The 25,778-nt window shown below is 36.3% G+C and overlaps 1 protein-coding gene across 4 annotated transcripts in view; it reads left to right on the forward strand.

The window, feature by feature from the left end:
* Window positions 1–25,778, forward strand: part of LOC134661232 (aquaporin AQPAe.a) — a 111,263-nt gene that overhangs the window by 26,870 nt on the left and 58,615 nt on the right. For 2 of the 4 annotated variants that reach the window (XM_063517212.1, XM_063517216.1), the window contains one exon: window positions 15,761–15,954. In XM_063517212.1, the coding sequence (XP_063373282.1) occupies window positions 15,761–15,954 (194 nt within the window). Of the gene's footprint in view, window positions 1–14,258; window positions 14,486–15,760; window positions 15,955–25,778 lie in introns of those variants that run through there. The other 2 variants (XM_063517214.1, XM_063517215.1) reach the window with 2 other exon arrangements.

Genomic DNA, 25,778 nt, shown 5'->3' on the forward strand with positions numbered 1-25,778 from the left:
TGATGTACATTACCATGCAAACTTCCACCGAAAATTAGTTTGAACGAGATTTAGTAAGTAGTTTTTTTTTAATACGTCATAAATCCCCTAAATACGGAACCCTTCATGGGCGAGTCCGACTCGCACTTGGCCGCTTTTTAAACTTGCCAAAGATTCGGCCTCCCGTTACTCCAATTTTCAGGATGACGTTTTCACCACCTTTGTACCCAGCAGGGGAACTTGAGATATTGATGGGAAAAAACCGATTCCTAAACTATGTTTTGTCTATTTCTACTATTGCGTTATCTCTATCTTTTTTTAGTAATAAAGTCAGACTAATCTAAGTTAGCAGCGATTTTGATAGCCCAGATGGTGCAAGTGTTAATTAAACGTCATAATTTCATAGAAGTTTGACGTTGAAAATAAATAACACTTGCACCGTCTAGGCTATCAAAATCACTGCCAACTTAGCTTGGTCTAACTCTAATAATTTATTTAATGATGAAATATATACAGAAAAACACATTTTATTTCCAACCGATATCCGATATCGGGTCGTGCAATGTGAAAAAGCTCTAAGGCTTCTTTAATATAACGTCAGATAACATAATAATATTAATAATTGATTTAGCTAGAAACACCACACTAATTTTGTTCCCATACTATTATAATTGATCTTTTAATGAGTCGCTCATTGGTTATTACCGTCGATGATTTCAACGTAGATTAATTTACCTCTAGACATTTGGCAATTGTCTTTTTTCCTGTTTTAATATAGAAGTTCGTTTCTGCGAAAAGCCCGCGACGACCTTGTGCGTTCTACTTGACCTTAAAAAGGTTTAAGTGCATTAATAGTGAAATAGGATTTAAGGGGCAAGCCAGACGAGTGTAGTTTTTGAGTTGTTATTAGTCGCGAAATTGCCTGCCAACAACTCATTTTGCAACGAAACAGGAGTTTAGTATGTAACTGAATGTATCGCAGAAATTATGCGACCGAAAATACGCGACTCACAAGTGAAAAAGTTACACTCGTCTGGATTCAACTTAGGTCCGTTTTACAGCAACAGTTTTTTTGGGGGCAGGCGTTTTCGTTGTATTACTCGTAGTAATCCGTAAATATTCCTATATGTCACCAAACGTGACGAGAAATCTGAAGAGATGCCAAGTTTGTTAATTTTTTATTTATTATGAACACAATTAAACTTGTAAAATATTTGATACATCGGTGCATTCTATGAGAAGTGTCGGGTACGTGACGTAATTTTTTTTTACATTAAAAGAAGCCGATATTTGGCATGATAATGTTTGATATCTTAGCTTTAAATTCAACAGTAGATTATAAAGAGGTTTCTGGTTATTAAGGTAGCTACCATACGCGTTACGTCTCGACATCGTACCTAGACCTTTGTGTAGAATATTTGATGCATCAGAAAAATGTCTAAGAAGTTGTGTAATTTCGCCCTAATCGAAACGAGAAATCTCTCGGTAAAAACCTTTGTTTATTTTCGCGGAATCTGCATTGCGAGTAACGTCTTTACTGCTGGGGCAGATATTTATCTGTAGAGTTCCTCGTTTGTCTTGGAATTTCATTTGTATGTAAGTAATCATCTTAACTTATCTATATATATAAATGCAAGTGTCCTGACTGACTGACTGACTGACTGATTCATCAATGCAGAGCCGAAACTACAAAAGCTAGAAAGTTGAAATTTGCACACTAGGTTGCATTTATAAAGTGTACAAGAGATAAGAAGCTATTTTGAAAAATTCAGCCCCTAAGGGGGTTAAAAAGGGGATGAAATATTGTATGGGGTACAAGTTTTATTTTAAGCTAGGAATTTGAAACTTCGTAAAAAGATATATTATTAAAAAACAAGAAAACTAATTTCAGCGTTTTTGAAAATTCATCCCTTAAGGTGGTGGAAAAAGGGTTAAAAGTTTGTATGGATATCAATAATTTTTTCGAACGCGGGACTTGAATCTTTGTATTTGGGGATATTATTAAAAGACAGGAAAAGTAAAATCACCGTTTTGTAAAATTCATCCCCTAACAGGGTTAAAAAGGGATTGAAAGTTTGAATCCATTACAAATGCTTTGAAACTTCTTAGAAAGGCATAATAGCCGACTACAAAAAAAGTAATTGCAACTATTTTGGAAATTCAACCCCTAAGGGGGTAAAAAAGGGGATGAAAGTTCGTCTTGGGGTGCAATTTTTATTTTAAGCTAGGAACTTGAAACTTTGCAAAAAGGTATTACAATAAAAGAGAAGAAAACTGACTTCAGCGTTTTTGAAAATTCATCCCCCAAGGTGGGGAAAAAGGGGTTGAAAGTTTGTATGGAGATCAAACATTTTGGTGAGTGCGCGGCTTGAGTCTTTGTATAAAGGCATATATTATTAGAATACAAAAAAAGTAATTTCAGCGTTTTTAAAAATTCATCAAGAATCTAAAAGGGGTTGAAAGTTTGTATAGGGTTAAAATTTTATTTTAAGCTAGGAACTTAAAACTTTGTAAAAAGGTATTTTATTAAAAGAGAAGAAAACTAATGTCAGCGTTTTTGAAAGTTCCTCTTTAGATGGTGAAAAAAGGGTTGAAAGTTTGTATGGAGATCAAACAATTTTGTGAGTGCGGGGCTTGAATCTTTGTATAAAGGCATATTATTAGAATACAAGAAGACATAAGTGGAATAATCCAGCGATTTGAAAATTCATCCCTCAAGGTGGTGAAAAAGGGTTGAAAGTCAACATCGAAAGCGAAATTTATTTTTAAATAGGTAGGTAGTGGACTTGAAAATCTTCTAAAGGGGTGGAGACCCGCGGAGAGGGATTATATCGAGAACATTTTTTTTTTCAGTTAGGGGCATGAAACTTCATCCATTAGGGCATGGCAAATAAAGAAGAGGAATACTGCTATATTTTGCTGCATAATCCTCTATTCTCATGTAGAATATATTACCACCAACATACAAATCCACGCGAACGAAGTCGCGGGCAACAGCTAGTGTACCCATATATATACTTTTATATGAACGAGTTCATTGACCGAAGCGTAGCGAAGGTCTACGTTTTGACTCGGGCATTTTGCTTTTGTATGTCCGGATGTTCTCCTCTACAGGTCGCAATTCTTAACCGATTTTCGTGAAATTTTGTGACCGAATTCTATGACTAAATAAAAAAAAATTGTCGATCTGGTTTTTGGAAATTTTTCAAAATGGCGGAGCCGTGATAGCTCCCGCCTAAACAAATAGTCGTATCGGTATCATAAGAGTTTTTTCTTTTTGAGATATGTTTATAGATTAAATGGCCAAAAATTCAGAAAATTTGTATCGCTGGCTTTGGCGGTATTTAGATATTTAGTTTTTACTTGAGAATGAGTAGCTAAATTTCGTCAGCTTTAGTAAGAACTATAATGGCGTATTTTGCAAACGTTCGCTTTTTTTGTTTGCATCGGCAGGTCCCTGGTTCCATCCCCAGTAATTGTATACTGCTACATCACTTTTTGTATTTTTTTTATACTTAAATTTCGTATAGTTGTTTTTTATTTTATTTTGAAAAAATGAAAAAAATCGTATTTTTTATTTATCAAGCGCGGGTTAAGCGTATTCGTTTAATTTTTGTTTGTAGCTTTATGTAGTTTTTAATTTTTTGTTTATATTACATATACTATACCTATATTTAAATAAATATTTTTGCCATACATTTATTCAGTTTTAAGCTCTGCTCGCGAGGTTTACAGCTCACAGAGCCACTAGTTTTATTCATATTTTGATCACAACCCCTAGCCATCCCTAGCGTAAATTTCATTCGATAGCGTGACGTGCGCTCGAGTTTGCGTGATGTCTATTTTAACAAGCTTTTATTAGGTCGACCTGTATGTAACTATGTAATGGAATCTAAGGTAACTAATTTAACCATCTTCCAAGGACTGTAGCATTATGAAAATTGGCAGCTGTATGCAGTTTTGATAACAATACAATAATATGGTACTGTCGAACTGATCTGATGATGGAGACAGGAGGTGGCCATAGGAACTCTCGACCTGTATGTAACTAACATGTAATGGAATCTAAGGTAACTAATTTAACCATCTTGCAAGGACTGTAGCATTATGAAAATTGGCAGCTGTATGTAATTTTGATAACAATACAATAATATGGTACTGTCGAACTGATCTGATGATGGAGACAGGAGGTGGCCATAGGAACTCTCGACCTGTATGTAACTAACATGTAATGGAATCTAAGGTAACTAATTTAACCATCTTCTAAGGATCGTAGCGTCATGAAAATTGGCAACAGTATGTAGTTCTGATGACAATACAATAATATGGTACTGTCGAACTGATCTGATGATGGAGACAGGAGGTGGCCATAGGAACTCTGTGATGAAACAACGCAACCTAATTGTGTTAGGGGTTTTTAGAATTGTCTCGATGAGTATTAGTTGTCTGTCGTAAGAAAAGTACAGTCAGCGATAAATGCTTGTACCAAAAATTAAAATTTTGCCAAAAACTTATTTACACGACTTTCAAAACAAGCAAATCCCATACAATATGACACTCACTCACTCCGAGCGTCCACTCAGGCCTTCACCGCAAACGCGTACGAGACGTCACGCTATCGAATGAAATTTACACTAGGGGTACCCACTGGTGGGACGTCTTCAAGCTAGTAAGGAGTGTTGTCAAAATGTATATGGGTTTAGGTGAAACGCAATGTAGGTAGGTACCAAAATGTAAGGTTTAATCTTGTGCATTGTAGATGTGTGACATATACACGTACAGAAACGATTTCCGTATTACTTACTACTAGAGCCACAGGTCTAAAGATATGCACAAAATGAACATAATTGTGTCATTGTGCCAAACCGCAGCAATGAAACAAATAGCTGAGCCGACCGCACGGCGCGGCGGGACGGACGCAACTTCCTTAATTGCTAAAATAACATAGAAAATAATCAAATTACATTATTTATATATGTCACCGTAAAATTGTAAACACTCGTCATATTATAATCTCGCTAGTTACATTATAAACTGACGGTAGGGAGATTATAATCTAACCTAACCTAACCTACGTTAGATTATAAACTAACGGGTTCACAATCTTACGGTGTCATATACAAAGGAGAATGCCAGAATATTGCAGCCAAGAATAGTTACAAAAGAACAATAACTTAAGCCAAATAATAATCCACAAAAATATTAAAAACCGGCCTTTTTACTTATCAAAAAACGCAAATCGAAAAGTAAAAATTTATCGGCATGCAAACGAAAGGTTTCGTAATAATTTTGTGGTGGCGGGACGACTTAGACAAGTTAGAAGACTTAGACACCTAAAAATATCAACAACGGGAGTCGTGGAAATCAAGGGGAGAGACCCAGCAGTGGGACACTGTAACAGGATATTAATTAATTAATTTAAATTTATATTGTTGTTTTCTATAAACGATAGTCACTCAGCCCCCTGGAACTCGATCGAGAACTTGAAACGTGATTTCCTTGTTTACTAAAACTAAGGGGAACTCAGAAATTCAGCAAAAAACGGGTGCAAGCAGTTCGAAGAAGCCATTAATGGCCGCGATTTGATACGACTTTGGTGGGGACAGAAAAAACCGTCATGGTTGTCGTCAAATTTGGTGTCGCAGTCTTGGATACTTATTATTACTACTGTTTTTATGTTTGTTAAAGTTCACCCGACTGTGACAAATTCAAAAGGAATATCTAAAGGCGGGATTCTACCAGGGTGCGGCACAAGCGGCAGCAGGCCAATGGCCATGAGGGACAAAACATAGGCAATGGCAATGCGACACTATGATTGGTCGAATTTATTTGTTGCCCACCATAATCCATACTAATTTATGGTGGGGAATAAAAAAAATGTGAGACTGTGATAAGGACAAACAATAATAGCGCTTTCGCTGCTACTCCTACTGAAAGATACATAAGACTATCCCCTATATCGTTCGGTCATTTCCCCCCACCCCTCATTCCTGATGATCCAGTTAGAATACTAGTTAGATTCATGCCTAAAGCTAACATTCAGATTGCGACAACAGTTTTAAAAAGACATCGGGACTTAGAAGGCCGATGTAGCAACCTATATACTTAATTGCTTTGAGAATGAAACGATGGTCGATGGTGATGTCACTTTTATGGAACTCCGGTAATTTTATGGGCAAAACACTCTATATTTTATATTGAATCTTTCGCACTATCGGACTGTTATGTTGTTAACCCTGTAGTTCCTATTAAGTCTGATCTGGACCTTCACGCTGCTCCGTATCGAACCCAGCGTGATGCGGCCCTGAGCGGCAGCGTGCGCGTTGAGCGGTAGCGTTTTACAGCTATACCCTCCTAAGGCCCAGCCAGCATACAAACGAAACATCCAAAATTTGAACCTAAACTGTAGAAAATAGAGTTGATTTTGCGTTGTTTGAAAATTGAACGAAACAAAGCAAAAACGACTCTGTCCCAATTGACATGGTTTAAATTACATCGAACTGAATAGGTACTATAGGTATAGGTCGGATCTTGGGCCTTAGGAGGATACCACTTTACTTAGGTAATTGGTAATGATAATGTAGTACGGTAATTTTCCAATAAAAGCTTTCTTTAACCAATCTAGTTATTTTTTACTTACTGAATATAATACAAATCACATATAATTAAACTTATCAATTAGAACAAACAACTTAGTTAGCGCATACCTTTTATCGTTGGTTAAATATGTGATTAGGTACCGAAACTATCTCAATAACATATACAACCTATGTATCCATTTCAACAAAAAAATAAGTTTTCACTAGTTCCCAAGTAGGTACGAGGTATGGGTATGCTACTGAGGATACTAACATACTGTCCCTGTCCCTATATTACTGATTCGGAGTTCCCCAATATCATCGTTATATCATCACCCAAAGACGTCAATTGCTTCTCTATTATTTCCTAGTTTAACAAAATATTTCCATATTTGTGTTTTTACTACAGACTGTATTATTCGCAATTGTCTCGAAGTGTTCAAAATTTGGTTAACTATTTTATCTCCGTTTTGACATGGTTTTGACACACCTCCCATCAGTGACAAATTCACGCGGGTTTACGCGAATTACCGTTCAATAACAAAGACTGTACACTAATGACAGTTATGACAAAACAAAATAAAATAAAATCGCCTGTCACTCGTGCCTTATGCCCTACAATAGCATGATACGCGTACAGAATCGGCACAGCATGCCTATTTCCTACTCTTTCATCCACATATTATATTAGAGGATAATATGGACGATATTAGTGACGCACGAACGTGTGACAAGTTGACACTTCTCATAAACAATGTTACTGGCAGAGACAGGTTAATGTAAAGACTGGCAGCCTCCATACATCACCGTATAACCCTTTTCCAGGCATAGTGCATAGTGCCAGCACTATGCACTATGCCTGGAAAAGGACTATGCACTATGCACTATGCTAGAGAGATAAATCGTCTTTAAGCTGCACACCTTTCCCGTGAACACAAGGCACGCTAACACGGTAAAAGTACCGTTTTTAGTTGTGTTTGCAAGCGGGCGTTTTTTTTGTTGTCCCCTACACTTTTTTTTTCAAATTTGGGATTTTTTTATGTTATTTCTACTCAGAATCACGAGCTCTTTCTATCCTAATAGGAGAAAAAAATGTCCTAAGGCTTTTATTTCCATTACGTCACTATTTTTCATAGACTTTGTATGGCGGTCGCGGAATGGAAAGATCGAAAAATGTATGGAAATTTTGGGACACTTTTTTTCTTCTATTAGGATAGAAAGAGCTCGTGATTCTGAGTAGAAATAACATAAAAAATCCCAAATTTGAAAAAAACGTGTAGGGGACAACAAAAAAAAAACGCCCAAGCGTGCCTCTATAAGATTACATATTAGGCAGAGACCACGGATTTCCACTTGCTATTACGATCCACATACCCCTTTCGCTTCCTTCACTTTCATAACATTCCTGATACACAATTATATGTTATATTAATAGTAATTGGGTGTGCTCCCGTCCCCGTACTGGTTTTCTATATAAAATCAGTCCCGCGACTCGCTATACAATCTCATGGAGCAAGTCATACTTAAAAATAGTTATTATGATTTAGAGACTAATTAGACAAAGATAATAGATAGTTACAGTTATAAGGAGTTATGTTTTCGATATAGATGTGAATGAAGGTGTTTCAATTCACGTAATTTTAAAATTGTTTATATATATTTACTGGTGGTTAGTTTAGTTCGGCTCGCATGATTCGCAATCGGAATACACATCGGGACAAATAAAGTGGCCATGGCAGTGGCAACCAGGTGCTAATTCGACAAATTGTTCACCACGACGCTAATGTCAACACAATTCTTTATTGCTGATACAATAACTTGCTCTGCATGCTTCCTAGTTTGGTAAATTTTTTTCACATTAACTGAATATAAAGTATGTGCTACAAGCAACTACGGAAGCTGTATAACTTTTCTAATCGGCGAGACTTTTGTTTTTGCTGTCCCGAGGGATACTCTAATCTCTCCTTCTTCGTCTATAACTCTCGAGTAAATAACTGCCGCATAAGCTAAAGCCGAAGCGTCTGCGTATCCATGCAGTTCTAAGCTGACATCTTTCAAGGCTGGCAGTTCTCTCTTATACTGCAACCACTCTTTTTTTAGTTCTGCCGGAAGTTCTTCATCCCACGAAATGCCTTTCTTCCACAAAACTTGCATAAATATTTTTGCTAGTATGACGCTAGGAGCGATCCACCCCATTGGGTCAAATATTGATGCTATTTCAGATAAAAGTCTTCTTTTAGTCATAAGTGTGTCATCTATATCTTTGATATGATTAGCTATGAATAACTTGTCTTTCTTAACTTCCCATGTTATACCTAATGTTTTCACGCTCTCTTTGCCGTTTTATTTCGACTGTCTGTGTTTCTTCTCTTTGGGTTTGGTAACGTAGCAACTTGTTTCATCAAAGTGGTTAACGAAGCTTTTAATATATTTTTGACTTCAAAAACCGGTCCACGCGTATCAATCTATGTAAGAATATCCTATAATATTTATTTATTGAGTGTCAGTGAATAAATAAATATATTTATTTTATCACAATAGGCTGATGGCCTCTTCAGATTTGTCTAACGTATTCCGCCTCTCTAGCACTCACCTATTTCAGATAGTCATATCTATCATCATATGTAGTCTGTGCTATCATGTAACATATGTCACACTGAAAGCTGATATCGGCTCACCCAAAATAGCTGTACATTAACCAATATTGATTTAAGCAAGGTTACAGAGACCAAGCTAATGATGTGAAGAATGAGACAGAGTGAGTGTCGCTAGGAACGTCGAATCCGTACGAAAATCTAACGTTAATATTTATAATTAATAGCTTACCCACACTTTGTCACGAAATGTTTATCTCCCGCTTCAAATTTATACACTACACTTTTGTCCGCGCCGCTCTGGGGCGCCGTAGACAGTCGAGGGGCGCCGTGAGGCAATCCTGAAAAAAATTGACCCGTAGGTATATTTTTTAAATGTTATTTCTACTCAGAATCTCTAGCTCTTTCGATATTAATACAAGAAAAACCGTCCCAAAATGTCCGATACTTTTTTCCGTACCGTCATACAAAGTCTATGAAAAGAGTTTCCTAGTAGGATCGAAAGAAGTCGTGATTCTGAGTAGTAGAAATAAAATACCTAACAAAAATTTCCAAATATTAAAAATGTATAGTGCACAACACCGTCATAGAAAACAAAGTATCCATGAGTGTCTCGAGTGTCATGAGTGTGTGAGTGTGTCATGAGTGTCTCGGCCCGGACCCGGACCGATACAGCGTGAGTCATAATACTCATCTAATACCTTTAAACGAGCAATTCTTGTTTATTTATTTATTTATTTATTTATTTATATATATGTATATATATATATTTCGGGGATCTCGGAAACGGCTCTAACGATTTCGATGAAATTTGCTATATGGGGGTTTTCGGGGGCGAAAAATCGATCTAGCTAGGTCTTATCTCTGGGAAAACGCGCATTTTCGAGTTTTTGTATGTTTTCCGAGCGAAGCTCGGTCACCCAGATATTAATCATAATACTAGGCACTGGGCGGTGGGCGCTAGTGCGCTGGACTCATATCAAAGGCGCTCGGTATGTATAGGAATATGTTTTGTTTTGACCGTGACAACGAGTGGCGCACGCGTCCACACGCTAACTATTACGATAAACTGACTTATATCACAATAAGTAATAATAGTAATAATTAGAGTCCGTAATCTAAGCTAACTTTGCACCGACGAATTTCAACGGATTTCGTTATTTGTTTGTGTCGTAACGTAACATACAGTTTCGCCGAACTATAATATAATAACAATACGAGTACCATCTGTTCGGTTGACCACATTGTTATTGTGTAACCGTAGTGTGTAACTACTACCCTTTAGTAACAGAATTTGTCGCTAGATGACTCTGCGCGTATTTTAGATGGCGCTATCGATGTGTGTTCGTGAAACGTAAATAAACAATGGAATTATAACTAAGATAACGAGTTCACTGAAATTTTTGTAATATTTTGTACTCGTTCTTACAAATTCCAGTAATAACGGTGAGTATCACCAGTATGCTCGGAAATGTTCAGCATATAATTTATATTGTAGAAAAAAATATTACGGGAAGTTACCTCTATATCGGCACCAGCATGTCACGATTAATGAACGGATCCAGTTGAATTTGTCTCCCTAATTAGTGAAGGTGCATGCCACAATTATTATTTATTGATTACATGTTAGGAGGTCATCAACAATTCTATATAATATACTTATTAAGGTTAAATTTGTGCCAGCACATTAAATGCCCTTCAATTATTAATGATTAAGTACCATGAATTATTATTTATCTTATTCAAATGAGCTTTAAATTTGTGACTTGAACAGGGAAATATAGGCTTGGGAACATTTTTATTGTACAATCGAAGTCAATACACAATATACTTTATCTCAATGAAGTAAAGTGCTAAATTGTGGAGAAATCTTTAACATCGATCGGACAATAAGTTATGCAAATCATATCGTATAATGTCCGCAAAGATGTACTTTTAAATAATCGTGCGAAAGATGTTTCATTCAAGTTATTCATAATAGTACAGACGGGTTAATAATTAGGACTGTTAATCGTATAGGTAAAGTACGCGTGCCGGTTTATTCATATAGGAGGCGCCACTTTTGTAGAAGGCTCAGAGACATAGAAACAGCGCAACGCCATCTATACCTGCTGGGGGCCTAGCCAAAATGACAACCATAGAGTATCGTTTTTTGCATATTAGCTAGACCCCCTGATTTCAAGAATAAACATAAAATTATCATTGATTAGGTACGGTACGGATTTACGAAAATTAAAGTGATATTCATATTCATATTTATATTCATATTCATATATACATGTACAGTAACGCACTAATCTAATGAAGACACGCTCTCAAATGTCAGTTTACTCTTTCTTATTCCGAATACGAGTATTAAGTTTTTTTTATTTAACTCTCTGACACGGTTTCAGTCGGTTGCTTGTAGACCAGAGACTACTGAAAGCGATCTATGCTCAGTTGAGTTTTTGGTATATTCTGTTAGATTTTGTTCAGAGCGAATTGTAGGTTGTAGGGATCGTGTAACCGTTTAGTCACTAGAGGGAACTTCAATTATAACGTGACCTGTTTTTATTGCTTTAGAGTGCCGTGACATGAACATAAAGTTGCTCGATATCAAATTGAAAATACCACAAATCTGCCTTAACATTTTTCTTCGAATTGTACCTTCTACTGAGACGCGACATTGTGTATGAAGATTAACAGTCTTAATTATGTAATTGTCTCTGCCAGTAGCCATTCAGGAAGTAACGAAGCTTGTAATTCAATTACACAAAACAACTTGATAAAATTGGTTTCGCCAAATTTGTGCCAGCGCCAAAAACGTTAACAACACCTAACGGTTTTTTTTTCACAACGTTTATTTTTAGTTGTTAATTTGAATCATCTAAAATCGTTAGCCGATGATCATTTGATTGTGACAAAAAATAATAGGTAGGTAAGTACAATTAAAGTTTGTAAAATGCGCTGCTTTAAAACTACATTTCAATATTTTTTACCGTCGGACAGACATGTTATTAAAATATGTTTACGTTCACAAAACTTAATTAGTTACTATAATAATTAAAAACAATAGAAAAACTATAGCTCACGCTTTATCGAAATCGTAATCTAGGATTTTTTTAACACAAAACCATTTTGAAAAAAAAAAGGCAAATCAAATCAAACATTTCGGCCAATGGCTTAATTGTATTGCTGGTCCAACAAGTAAACATTAAATTTAAACTATATACCGTCGTTACTTACCGACCCAGAAATGTACAGAAAATTGCCAGTGTCAGGTGTCAATTGTCAAGTTTGTGAAATAGGCAAGCGCAAGCGCCTATTAGGGAGTTCGCTAGCTGGCGCGGTTGCATGGAGCGGGTGAGCGGGGTAACGAAAAAATAAATAGGTAGTATGAGCAACGCTAAGTGGCGCGGACGCGTGCGACGAATTTTACTAACAATGGCATGGCACCCGCGTGCGTGCGCCCGCTCAGGGGGGCTACCGCGAAAACCGATTTTCGCAAATTGCGGGGATCTTTCTCTTTTACTCTCATTAAGACGTAATTAGAGTGACAGAGAAAAATGCCCGCAATTGACGAACTTCCATTTTTGCGGTTATAGCCCAATGTATTTATTTACCTGCCCACACGACGCGGACGCCCTTACACCTCGCTGGCAATTGAGATACCAAATGTTGTCAATGTTTACTTCTTGAATCAGCAATGTACGGCGAATTGTCCCAGTTGTGGAACAGGGACCTGATCTGTTCGTATATCCCTATACAAATAGGCAGTCAAACATTGCTATTATATTTACAAGATGATAACCGTGTCTCAATAAACGTGCTCAAGTAGCAGATTTGTGGCGAGTCAACAGACCGTAATGCAATAATGTTATCCGAGGGAGCTTATCTTGAGCACACTCCCGCGCACTGAAATTTTATTACCACCGTTATCGTAGTTCATGGAGCTCCTAACTAGTTAAATGTATTTTCATTTTGATAGAATTTTGTGTCATATAGAAATAGGCAAAGAATTCACCGGTATGGTCACCAATGCGAGTCTGTTTAGTCCGGTAACATTTAATAAGTAAAGGTCGTGGCTAAGATAAATAAACATCATATTAAGAGAACCGTTTAATAGAATAACAGTTTTTAGTACCTAGATACAAGAACAAAATCGGACATTTCCTTTTCATGTCCCGTCCGTCATACTAGGTACCAAGTTTATGTCATACGAGTTTATACTTATACATACCTAGATATATAGGTAAATTAAACTACCAAAATTAATACCTTCAATAATTTCTACGATTCATACAGTCAGCATCAGAAGTAGTGGATCAGACCAAAGCATCTACCATTCTCTAATATAGTTTAGTAAAAAGCATAAAAAGACATATATATGACAGATACTTTAGAAAGTGAACCTGTAGAGATATATATCTATTTGAAAAATAATTCTAGGGTAGCAGATACTTTTGGCGCGTTGTTCAGCCTCTACTATTGATGCTGAGTGTATTTCGACCTAATAGCTACCTTATAATAGCTAAACAGTTTGATTCGCTTTCTGAAACCAAATGGCTCAATAAGGTTTAATCTGTCTATTGTTTTGAGTACGAGTATGTGCTTCTGCATTATGTCCCGATACAAGGGCGACACGCTATCAATCGTAAGGCAGACGGTACATTTAGCAGACATCCATTATACTTATTCAAGTGAAATTAACCAATGCTCTCAAGGAACCTTCAAAACAATCGGTATGTTATATCGATAACGCTGCCCAACTAAGTGTATCCAACTACCGTATGTTTATTTAAAAATCTGTTTCAATTTATACCTTATTTAAATACAATAAAGTATACATTAGAAGAAATTTTCAAATGCGCTTATTGTGAATAACTTAAGAGGAGAGCTCGTTTCAGCTGAATAAACGATCGGATGTTTTTCAATACCGAGCATCGGAATGTTCATGTAAATGGCATATTGAATTTCAAACCTAACAATCGAGCTCCACGCGTAAGATGATAGTGAAACAAGTGTGTTTAAGGCTTTTTTCGCATCAATGCTCGAGATAACATGCGTATAATAACATTGGTAATGAGATTTCCGTTTCACCGTGCCGCTGTCATCCCCGGTCGCAGTCACTCTCGTGCAACTCCCGCTCCGGTCAAGTCGCTAGACAGTAGACACTCGCCCGCGCACTCGCACGACTACTTGACAAACTCGACTCGCTGCGACCGCGGAATTTTTCAATTAGGATTATTTCAATTAGAGTTTTTCAATTTCGCAAACGGTGCGGTCAGGCGCAGTAAACTTAGAAAGTGGAAATGAAGACGGATTACGCTATGGATGAGATGCAGAAGAGTAAGGGTATTAATTTTTTTTATTATGCTTCAATGAAAATCTGTACTTTTGATTTAAATAATTTTCATGTGCGACGTGCAGAGATGACGAAAGAACGGGAAAGGGGAACGTATTTTTGAAAATGTATAGGTAATAACACCGGCTTCGCTTACTCCATAAATATTTCTTTATAAAACTTTCAATAGGTAAATCGGATATATTTAGGTCCCTATACGATATTAATTAATGCTATTTTCTTAAGCATTACCTCATAATCTAATTTATTGAAGTAAAATAAAACACTATATATTAATATAACACAACACTAAATATTTGTTTAACTTTAACTATAAATTATTATATAATAATTAATAAGATAAATCATCACCATAAAATACAAGTGATAGGTAGGTATCACTTGTATTTTATGGTGCTCTTAGGTCGCATTTTTGGCATGCAAAACCCACTATTGATTGTATACGTCCGAGAATCCGCGTGACGAAATGATTAAAAATAACTTACGCTGCCTCGATAAGTCAAATCTATGTATGAATGTATTCCGTATTGCACAGATATTTTTATGTTTACTAGTCGCTACATATTTTCAAAACGTAAACACTAAAAAATGCCTTTCCTCTAGCCGCATTGCTTGAAAATAGTTTTCAACACTAACAAAAAAGTATCTAAATAACTTCGATAATGATATTAATGATCTTATTAATTTCACCCATTTGCCGATAATTAAGTACCTAATTTAAGAACTTATTAAATTACTCTCTAAGCATTGCGTTTTCGGCTACTGGCTATAGAAAACCTGAAATTCCCGGTACTGACCAAACAAGCCAAGCCTTGGGCTAGCTCGTTGAGATCATGCCACTAGCCTTGTCATCTCCTTAGGGGTTGAATTTTAAATCCTGTCTTAGTTTGGAGAACATTAATTATTCCAATTTAAATATTTGCATGTTTTTGAAATCCAAACATACCGACAGATACCGTAAGATACGGCATCTTACGATATCTTTTACGTACCATTTGACAGAGTCCACACACGAAGCTCTATAATATATATTTTGGTATCTTACTATATCTTATAGCAAGTCATCTTAAAATATATAAACCTTATTAAGATGTTATAGCTCGGTATATTACATAAACATAATTTTGGCGCGCGCTAAAACAAATAAAAAAACACACGCCATCTCAGGTGCAAGTACCTTACTTCAACGGATCAGGCTTTTCGTTGTGTGGGGCTATTCATATTTAGATAGCTAACAGCAGGCTAACAGTACATCTGCTTTCCAGGGACCAGCTCGATCCTCGGCCTGTCGGACGTGACCGACAACAAGCTGATCTGGAGGCAGCTGGTGGCCGAGCTGGTGGGCACCTTCCTGCTCACCTCCATCGGTGTGGCGTCCTGCATCGCCATCGGCGGCACAGCAGGCAACGTCACCAGCATCGCTCTGGCCTTCGGTCTGCTGGTCGGCACTATTGTCCAGGTATGTTTAACATGGTATTTAGAATGCACCATAGGGGCATACCATGAGCTATCCCGTATAAACTCCTTTTACTTCGTATATTAACTACATTTTTAACGTTGATTATTTTGCTGAGCATTCTTCAAATACATTGAAAATAAAACTACAATACTTACCTGTAAATCTTCAGGAAATTCTTAACGAGTATATAACTTATTCTATAACGAGATAAGATCTACCAATGGTATATATTGATGTTGTTGTCGTTGTTGGGATGATATTTGTATAGGTAATAGGCGTGGGAATCCTTTTTTTGTGTTCGGGCGCTCTCGGATATTTTATCGAACCAGTGTTTTTTTTACGACGTATGCGTTGTCGAAAAATAAAGATCTTTCGTTTTGTGTTTATTTGGCTATAGGTATGCTTTTTATTTATTTTAAAACGTAAATAATACCAGCTGTATGTACTGAATACAGGCACCATTTATTTGCGTTGAAAAAGTAAAAATACCAACACGTAACATTTTTAATGTACCTACCGCGTAATCAGATAGTGATGGACGTCGTTTATCGCGACCAGTTTGGTGCAGGTTGAACTGGAACTATTAGCCTAATGTGAACCACAATAGGGCCATAATTGAAGTAAGTAGTTAGTTTCCTCCGCTTTCTAAGGCTTGGAAAGTTCATCTTCATGTAATTTGAAAGTTAGGGTGAGCTCGGGAGGCTTGAATTGTAGGGACGATTGAACTCTTTATCAAAAGTTCATTGAACGCTAATACAACGATAAAATTTAATTTTACGGCACTTACGCTATTTTTCACCTGTTATAATTAATTTTTAAATATAATTCTGATGCTCGCGGTGAAGTGCGCCATGCGCACCTAAAGGATTTAAAATTTTTGAGTGAATGCACACCTAGTTATTAATAAAATGTGTTTTCGTGTCTTGTATTATGTTAATATGGTTTCGATAGGAATTTAATTACATAGATAGGCAATTCAGATAAATGACCATTAGTCCTGCATAAACTCGTTAGTTATCGTTTTAAGTTTTACGTTTTTTATTTCAAAACTAGCGCCGTTTCATGTCACACTGATAAGAACATTTATTAACAAATAAAATAAAGCGGTGATTTTTATATAGGTAGATTTTTTATTTTATATATATTTTATGATATGCCCGCCATGCGAAATATTTTAAATCAATACTATCAATAGGATAAGGGGATTGTGGTTAATTTTGCAAGGAACAATAGAATTATTATGACCATTGTCGTTCACAAGTGTCTATCTTGCCCCCGGTGTTCCTCTTATCCTACCTGACCTTACTGTTTCTTATTTTACTGTGTTAGAAAGTTTAATAGGATACTGGAAAAATAAGTCATTTAGTGCATGTAGGCATAGTATATATTTATTTAACAAAACAGTGTATTTCAACACCATTTTCTTTACAACAAAAATTACTTACATAAAAGCAGTGTTAGCAGTGTTCAATTCTGTAAATGCACTAATTTAATTTTTAAAAGCGTAAGTGCTTTGGAGATAGGCCTTTATGCTTCAAAGGGACATAACATCAAACATCAACATTTATTCAGCAAATAGGCCACAAGAGCACTATTACACGTCAACATGGAATTTACATACAGCAAAAAAATGCACATCAACAATTATAAAATACAACTAAGCCGCAAATATCAAATCAAACTAAAGTATTACATAGAGATGTATAAAGTCTCTAAATGTCGAATTACAAAAAAAAACTATAATATTAGTACTAAAAAAAAACAAAAATACAAAAACTATACCTGATCTAAAATTATTTAAAGGTGTAAATGTCTCTAAGTGTCATAACTAAAAGATTACTATAATATCAAATTATCCTTAGAGATGTATAGGGTCTCCAAGAGTCAAAATTTGTATACCTAATTAAAACATTAGGTAATTAAGAGAGAAAATGATAATAAAAATAAAATAGCATACGAGAACCGAATGAGGTGAGTCCATGTAATTATCCTCAAAAATAAAGTTACTAAATATTATAGCATACATAATGTTTACAAGACACCTTACATAAAAGGCTACCGTGCGTTATCTATCAGTATCACAATCGCCAGGAGCCGGCATAATCTTTCTGCATACAGAGATACAGTCGCCCGACAAACAGACTGACATCTCACTTACACAGTAAATATGACAATGAATCTTACTACATTTTTAAGACTTAAATAAATATTTTGATCTGCCTATTGCACTTTTCAAAATGTTAAAAAGAATTTTGACAGGCTAAAATGAAGTATTTTAGTACGCAAGTTTTCTAAAATATTACAGGATTGCCCAAAATGCGGTGGGGCGTTTTTTTTTTAAAGTTGTCCCCTACACTTTTTTTTCAAATTTGGGATTGTTTATGTTATTTCTACTCAGAATCACGAGCTCTTTCTATCCCAATAGGAGAAAAAAAGCGTCCCTAAACCATAATTTTTTCGGTCTTTCCATTCCGCGACCGCCATACAAAGTCTATGAAAAATGGTGACGGAATGGAAATAAAAACCTTAGGACACTTTTTTTCTCCTATTAGGATAGAAAGAGCTCGTGATTCTGAGTAGAAATAATATATAAAATCCCAAATTTGAAAAAAGTGTAGGGGACAACTTTAAAAAAAAAGCGGCCAAGTGCGAGTCGGACTCGCCCATGAAGGGTTCCGTATTTAGGCGATTTATGACGTATTAAAAAAACTACTTACTAGATCTCGTTCAAACCAATTTTCGGTGGAAGTTTTACATGGTAATGTACATCATATATTTTTTTTAGTTTTATCATTCTCTTATTTTAGAAGTTACAGGGGGGGGGGACACATTTTACCACTTTGGAAGTGTCTCTCGCGCAAACTATTCAGTTTAGAAAAAAATTATATTAGAAACCTCAATATCATTTTTGAAGACCTATCCATAGAGTCCGGATATCCATTTGGCTACGGAACCCTAAAAACGCCCGTTGGCACAAAGGTTTTAGGGGTATTTTTTTCAAATATTTAACAAAATTACATTAAAAATTAAACTACAACCTTTTAGAGTCAGACCGAGAAAAGTCTGCAGCGATTTTGATAGCCCAGAGGCCCACGCAGTGCAAGTGTCATTTTAAACGTCAAACTTCTATGAATTTATGACGTGTAAATAACACTTGCACTGCGGGGGCTATCAAAATCGCTGCAGACTTTTCTTGGTCGAACTCTAGGTATTTACCGGAAACAAAGCGTTTCATCTTTAAAAAAAACGCCTAGGGTCTTTATACAGTACCTAATACACCGTTATTCCCGGGTCTGATTAACCTACGTTTTGAATAGCGCACATATATTCAAATAGGCAGAATATTGTTAATTAACGAGGAAAGCATTTATTTAATCCGTAAAAGCATCGAACTAACGAACTAGGTAATGAACTTTCTCTTCGGACACCTCATCGGCTTCACGAGGATTAATGACGTCAACCTTACACATAATATTTTGTAATTAGGTGCTGTCGCGTCAGAAACACGGGAACATTAGTTTTACAATTACGTCATTTTTTATTTAAGTATTTATAGATATTAACTCAGGTCGTATTTCGAAAGTATTTTTCATATAGCTTAGGTACGGTTACAGTTGTCATCTGCATACATATTTTACATAATCTGCGTTTTAAGGTTATAAATTGTATGGAGATGTCAGCTGATGGTACCGCACTACCGTACCCAAGCTATATTTTAAATACTAAATATAAATAGTTTAGCATAAAAGATCCATCCTCTAAAATTTGTCATTTAAATGAACGATTTTCCGTTTGACAGAAAGTTCAAATTTGACTAACAGATTTTTGTGGATTGGATCTTTTACCATAAACTACGTCCAGTTATAGTATACAACAAGCTATATTTTAAATACTATTAGTTATAGTATACAACTACCTATACACTATGCTATACATTACGGTTTAAGTAATTGTTTTATTGGAGAGCCATGAAATATTATACGATTAATAATTATTTTGGTGATTACGTATACTAACGCTATTTCCAAATTAAACACTAAACTTTTTGTTTCATTTGGGCAATTGATTAAGGCTCCGTCACACAGGCGCGTTTTGCGGGCGGCGCGTGAGCGGGGCGCGCCGCTTTTACATATAAAACGCTCACGCCCCGTTCACGCCCCGCCCGGAAAACGCGCCTGTGTGACGGAACCTTTAGAGACCGATAGAGCAAATATTAATGGAAAAAGTTCACCAGAAACCTGATCAAAGGTATTATTAGGTATTATAATATAGTGGGTGACATTTTTAGGTGATACAAGATTTACGCGATGTTTAGTATCGGAGCAACTCTTTAAACACAAATGTCCTGCAAATGTCGAACTGAACTTTAATATGGAACCACCAACATTTTTTATTTGCTATTTATGTGTTGCTCTCAAAACGAAAGTTGCTCATAATGGGCACAGTCGCGTTTATATAAATATCTTGTATCACGTAAAAAAATACACACCGTATAACACGTGCTAAGGCAAAAAAAGCTTTTAAGTGTCACTGTTTTTTGCTAAGATATCTAAGATCATCCCAAGGATTATGCTAATTAATGACTGCAGTGACCAAAAATCATCATAACATCAAACCAAAGTACTGAGTACTAAAAAACCAACAATAGATTTTTAAATATTTTTTGCCGGCCGGGCCGACTGGACGGGTGCGTTGTCAAATCAATGTTCTTTGATGTAACTATTTGGACCGTGGGAACCCCATTATTCTGTGCTATCTATTGTCATTATTAAAGTACACTTAAACGATATATAGATACAGTCAGCATCAGTAATAGTGGGTGACACAACGCGCCAAAAAGATTTGCCACCCGCAAATAATTTGCCACAGTCGAATTTTTCTACAGACTTTTGGCGCCTAGTATGATACGTTACCTTTGATGCTGACTGTACTACGAATAGTAGTAGGTATAGTCGCTATGGAGAAAAATTGTGCATTTCGTAATTAATTATACAAGTTAAGTTTACCATTCTCCAGAACGATCATGTTTCGATGATCGATACACTTAAAAACAAAAACTACTTACAATTAAAGTTTAGGTCTTACTTAGTCATGTTTCGTAAAATACACATATAATTTACTTTCCTTGTATTCGAAATGAAATTTAGAGTGTTTAACTCGGGTGAAAAGCACCCATTCTGACTCGAAATATCGCCAAAATACCTCTTCAGAAATGAGTGCAAGGCACTTGGTTAACAATCCAACCCAACCTACTATTTATTAATCGGACTCACACTTGTAAACTATATTAACCGTGTAGGTAGGCGGTTACTTCCATTCAGTTTTGAGACTTTTGAGCCTCAGGTCGTTAGGGGACCGGTGTCAAGGCCGACATTCGGGTATTTTGCACAGCGACCTCACGACCACTTAATGGGCGCATCGTGTCGTGCAAAAACCTTTAATTGTATCATGTCTATGTTGCTTTATGATTATATTTAGAATTTAGAGCAGCGATACTCAACCTGCCGCCCGCGGTCCGCATTCCGCCGCAGCCTGACTTTTTAGGTGGCTCGCCAGGTGATACTGCAATCCTTGCCATCCGATTACCTTTAAAGAAATTTATCTTGCGGCTCGGGGTACATGGCAAAACCGTCTAAAAAAGGTTGAGTACTGGTGGAGATTGTGATTTAGAGAGACCACACACCCACCCACCCACTTTTGAGCGTCAGCGTCTAGTCAGCGCTATGGAAAATTGTGTCGCTGCACAACGCCAACGTTGCGTCGAGCAGCAGCCATAGGGTTGAAGGGCCGACACTTGGGAGATGCTAGTTTAAGGTCTCTCTGAGTTCAGGGGTTCACAACCTTTCCTGACCTATATGAAATTAGTCCCCAATTTGTAGTGGTCGAAAAAATATAGGGGTTATCTTTATTGGTATAGTTTACCGAGCGTCCTTTGACACCTCACTATGCTTCTGGTGGGCAATTTGGGTAGCAAGTTTGAATAGGAACTGTTGCGGCTCTAAGTTGTATTGAAGGCAATAAAATAATTTCCATACAAAATGATCCGTTTTTAGTCCTTAATGTGCATGCCTATACATATATAGAAGATATAATTATTACATTTTTATAGGTTAATTGCCTACGCACATCTTCATTATTATAAAAACATTAAATGAATGCCTCATTATGATTGTGGTGTTTTAACTGATTGAGGAATATATACATTTACTAACCAGCGGGCTCAGCAGCTCAGCACAGTTCCATTTTTATCGACTATCACTATGCCCGTCACTTTCGCACTTACATACTTGTTAGAACGTGACAGGCATGGTGATAAACGATAAAAATGCGACCGTGCTACTAGGGCAGAGTATTGTATTAATAAAATAAAATAATAGACAAACATGAATAAAGTCATGTGATGTTCTTCACAATAAACAAAAGGTGTCAAGTTCATAACAAATACTCATCCCACGCCTTATTTATTATAAAAAGCGTAGTGATAAGTGGATATATGTATTTAACCTAGATTGGTTAAAACAATATTTTTATTTGAACTAACCATAGATTAGCGAAGTAGTCACGATGCGTTGCGCAAAATGATCCAAACATAGATCTATAGATCGCTACAGCCCTGTTGACATGATTTATAAGGACCTGTCGTAGTACAGTTGACTATTTTATTTGTGTGTATTCGTAAATACGAGAATGTAATTCGGCAATGGTACCTGTTCTAACATCTGGGTCAAAAAGGTTAAAACCCTTCCTGTGGACAATATGACGATTAGGGTGCATTTTTAACCGCCTTCAAAAAAAAAGGAGGTTCTCAGTTTGACCAGTATGTATGTATGTATGTATGTATGTATGTATGTATGTATGTATGAATGTATGTATGTATGTATATTTGTTCGCGATTATCTCGCGTTTGGCTGAACCGATTTTGATGCGGTTTTCAGAAAAGTGTTTCTTACATTCTGGAGAAGGTTTTAGTATACATAGATCTGAGCTGATGCTGAACCCTGGCTGTACCTAGTGGAACTCAGGTTTGGTGCAACATAGGCTCACGCTGTTTTGGTCATCCGACACGTCTTGATGAGCACTTGGGAGAGCAGTACCCAAGATAGGGCTGATGCTGAACCCTGGATGTACCTAGTGGAACTCGGGATGTACCTAGTGGAACTCAGGTTTGGTGCAACATAGGCCCACGCTGTTTTAGTCATCCGTCTCATCTTGATGAGCACTTGGGAGAGCAGTATCCAAGATAGAGCTGATGCTGAACCCTGGCTGTACCTAGTGGAACTCAGGTTTGGTGCAACATAGGCTCACGCTGTTTTGGTCATCCGACACGCCTTGATGAGCACTTGGGAGAGCAGTACCCAAGATAGGGCTGATGCTGTATGTATGTATGTACGTATGTATGTGTATGTATGTTTGTTCGTGATTATCTCGCGTTTGGCTGAACCGATTTTGATGCGGTTTTCAGAAAAGTGTTTGTTACATTCTGGAGAAGGTTTTAGTGTACAGTACATGGATGGTTTGAAAAACCAATTGGACCCGGTAGGTGGCCATTCTATCGGTATTCGGTATACCTACCAACAAATTTATGTTGCTAAAACCGATTTAGATAAAATAGTGGGAGTGGGAGTCGGACTCGGACTGGGACTGGGAATGGGAGTGGGAGTGGGAGCAATATACATACAAATCGTTTAGCACCAAAACGTCATATTATGTTGTGTCGCGATTATCATCGAGTTAGGCCATCACCAACATTAGTAGACTAAATAGAGAGCCTAACAAACTAGTATTTTAGCCCAAAACCTAAAATAAATGAAGTACCTACCTATCACTAAAAAGTAAAAAATAAAATAAAATAAATAAAAAATAATTAAAAAATTAAAAATAAACAAAAATAAAACCAAAATAAAATTACTTAATATAATATCTTTTTAAAAAAAAGGGAAACGCCTTCAAAAAACCAACCCACTGAAAAGTACAAAATAATTTTTATATGGCACCCCTTTACGTGTCCAGTCCCTATCCCACGGCGTAAAGCAAATTTTTGCCAAAAAGTAATTAATACCTAATAATAAGAAAATTAATAATCACCCGGGTAATTACTTAGTTTTTGAAGGCGGTGCCAAACCAACAAAAACAGTCTTTACTACCAATCAGAAAAACAATACGAGTACGTAGTACTTAACCTACAAGAACTAAATTAATGAGTAAACTAAGTATGTATTTATAATGCAAGTAAGTGCAGCGTTCTTCGTTGTATAAAATATCGGTTCTCAAAAATTTTGGTTTGGCACCGACTTCAAAAACTAAGTAATTACCCGGATGATTATTAATTTTCTTATTATTAGGTATTAATTACTTTTTGGCAAAAATTTGCTTTACGCCGTGGGATAGGGACTGGACACGTAAAGGGGTGCCATATAAAAATTATTTTGTACTTTTCAGTGGGTTGGTTTTTTGAAGGCGGTTCCCTTTTTTTTAAAAAGATATTATATTATACTAAGGCTTTTTTAGGAATAGATAGAGGGTATGCCAATGCCTTTAAGGGTCCAGCAAGAAAATTAGGCTTTAAGGTCCATTTGTTTTATAACGTGCATAGGAAAGACGCATAACCCTAACTCATATTTATTATTAAACCTGCATTTTTTAAAGTATTAACCACAAAACTAAACAAAACTACAAAGAATAAGGCGTAAAAATAGAAGGGATTTAATTTAATTAAAATGTTTATAAGGGAAAGAGCGCAGATGCATTTTATCGACACAGACACATGTGTAGCATACAAACATTTAGAATGAAAGTCTTTCGCCAACGTTGTCTGAATACAGAATGAAATCGAGATCGGTGTACCTATTTAATATGTATGTAGATACGTATTATAGTTATACTCGTAATGCGGTTGTTCCTCTAGACTCTAGAGTCTTAGAGTGTGACTGTGATGCACCATAATGAAATGATATGAAATGAAAATCTTTATTTCCAGGCAACTATTGGCCCAAATAAAAGAAAAATACCTTAAAAGTAGCATACATGTTATTATATAAAATAATAATATATCTTAAAACTAAACACACAATTATAGGTGCGATCATTCGCAACCCCGCAGTGTCAGGGAGCCGGCCGCGGAACCGCGGCGAACTTGACGGAAGACGTCATATTATAGGAAGGAATAATATAATGCAATCTACAATCTTAATAATCTTATGCCAATTTTATGATTATTTTCTAATTTAAAATGTCATGTATATTTTAATTAGGAGTAGCATTAAATAACGTTCAATTCAATTATCTACAAATAGAGAATTTATTCAAGAATTAATTTTCATTGACTTTTAATCAGGCGGTCTAGCATAAGTTGCGTTCTCGCGCGGGAGTCCATACTTGAAGTCACGCTTCATGTATGGAGTCCGGCGCGAGAACGCTACTCATACTAGACCGTCAGATGTCTAAAAGTCAATCGCGACGCGACCGTGACCGCAACTCAACATCTAGCTAGGACCATGCAAATCGATCATATTGTACATATTACCATCCCAGTATTGTACACACTTATATTGTCATTTGTTTAATGTTGGCAATAAAAGTTTGGTGTGCACGTGTGTATTACATATTATAAGGTCATGGGAATATTATTGTGAAATTTCAATGCACTTGATTATAAATTCAGATTTAGCATTTAATGCTCATGATTGAAAGCTTTTATAGTATTTATCTAACTGGCTTGAAGCGGTTACTAGGTACTTTATTTCTGACATCTCAAGACATGGCGCAAAAGTTCATGAAAATGGTATAAGATATTTTGGTCTAGAGGCCGGTATCGATTATAGGCG

This window comes from Cydia amplana, chromosome Z (genome assembly GCF_948474715.1).
Source record: "Cydia amplana chromosome Z, ilCydAmpl1.1, whole genome shotgun sequence".
Classification (NCBI taxonomy): Eukaryota; Metazoa; Arthropoda; class Insecta; order Lepidoptera; family Tortricidae; genus Cydia; species Cydia amplana.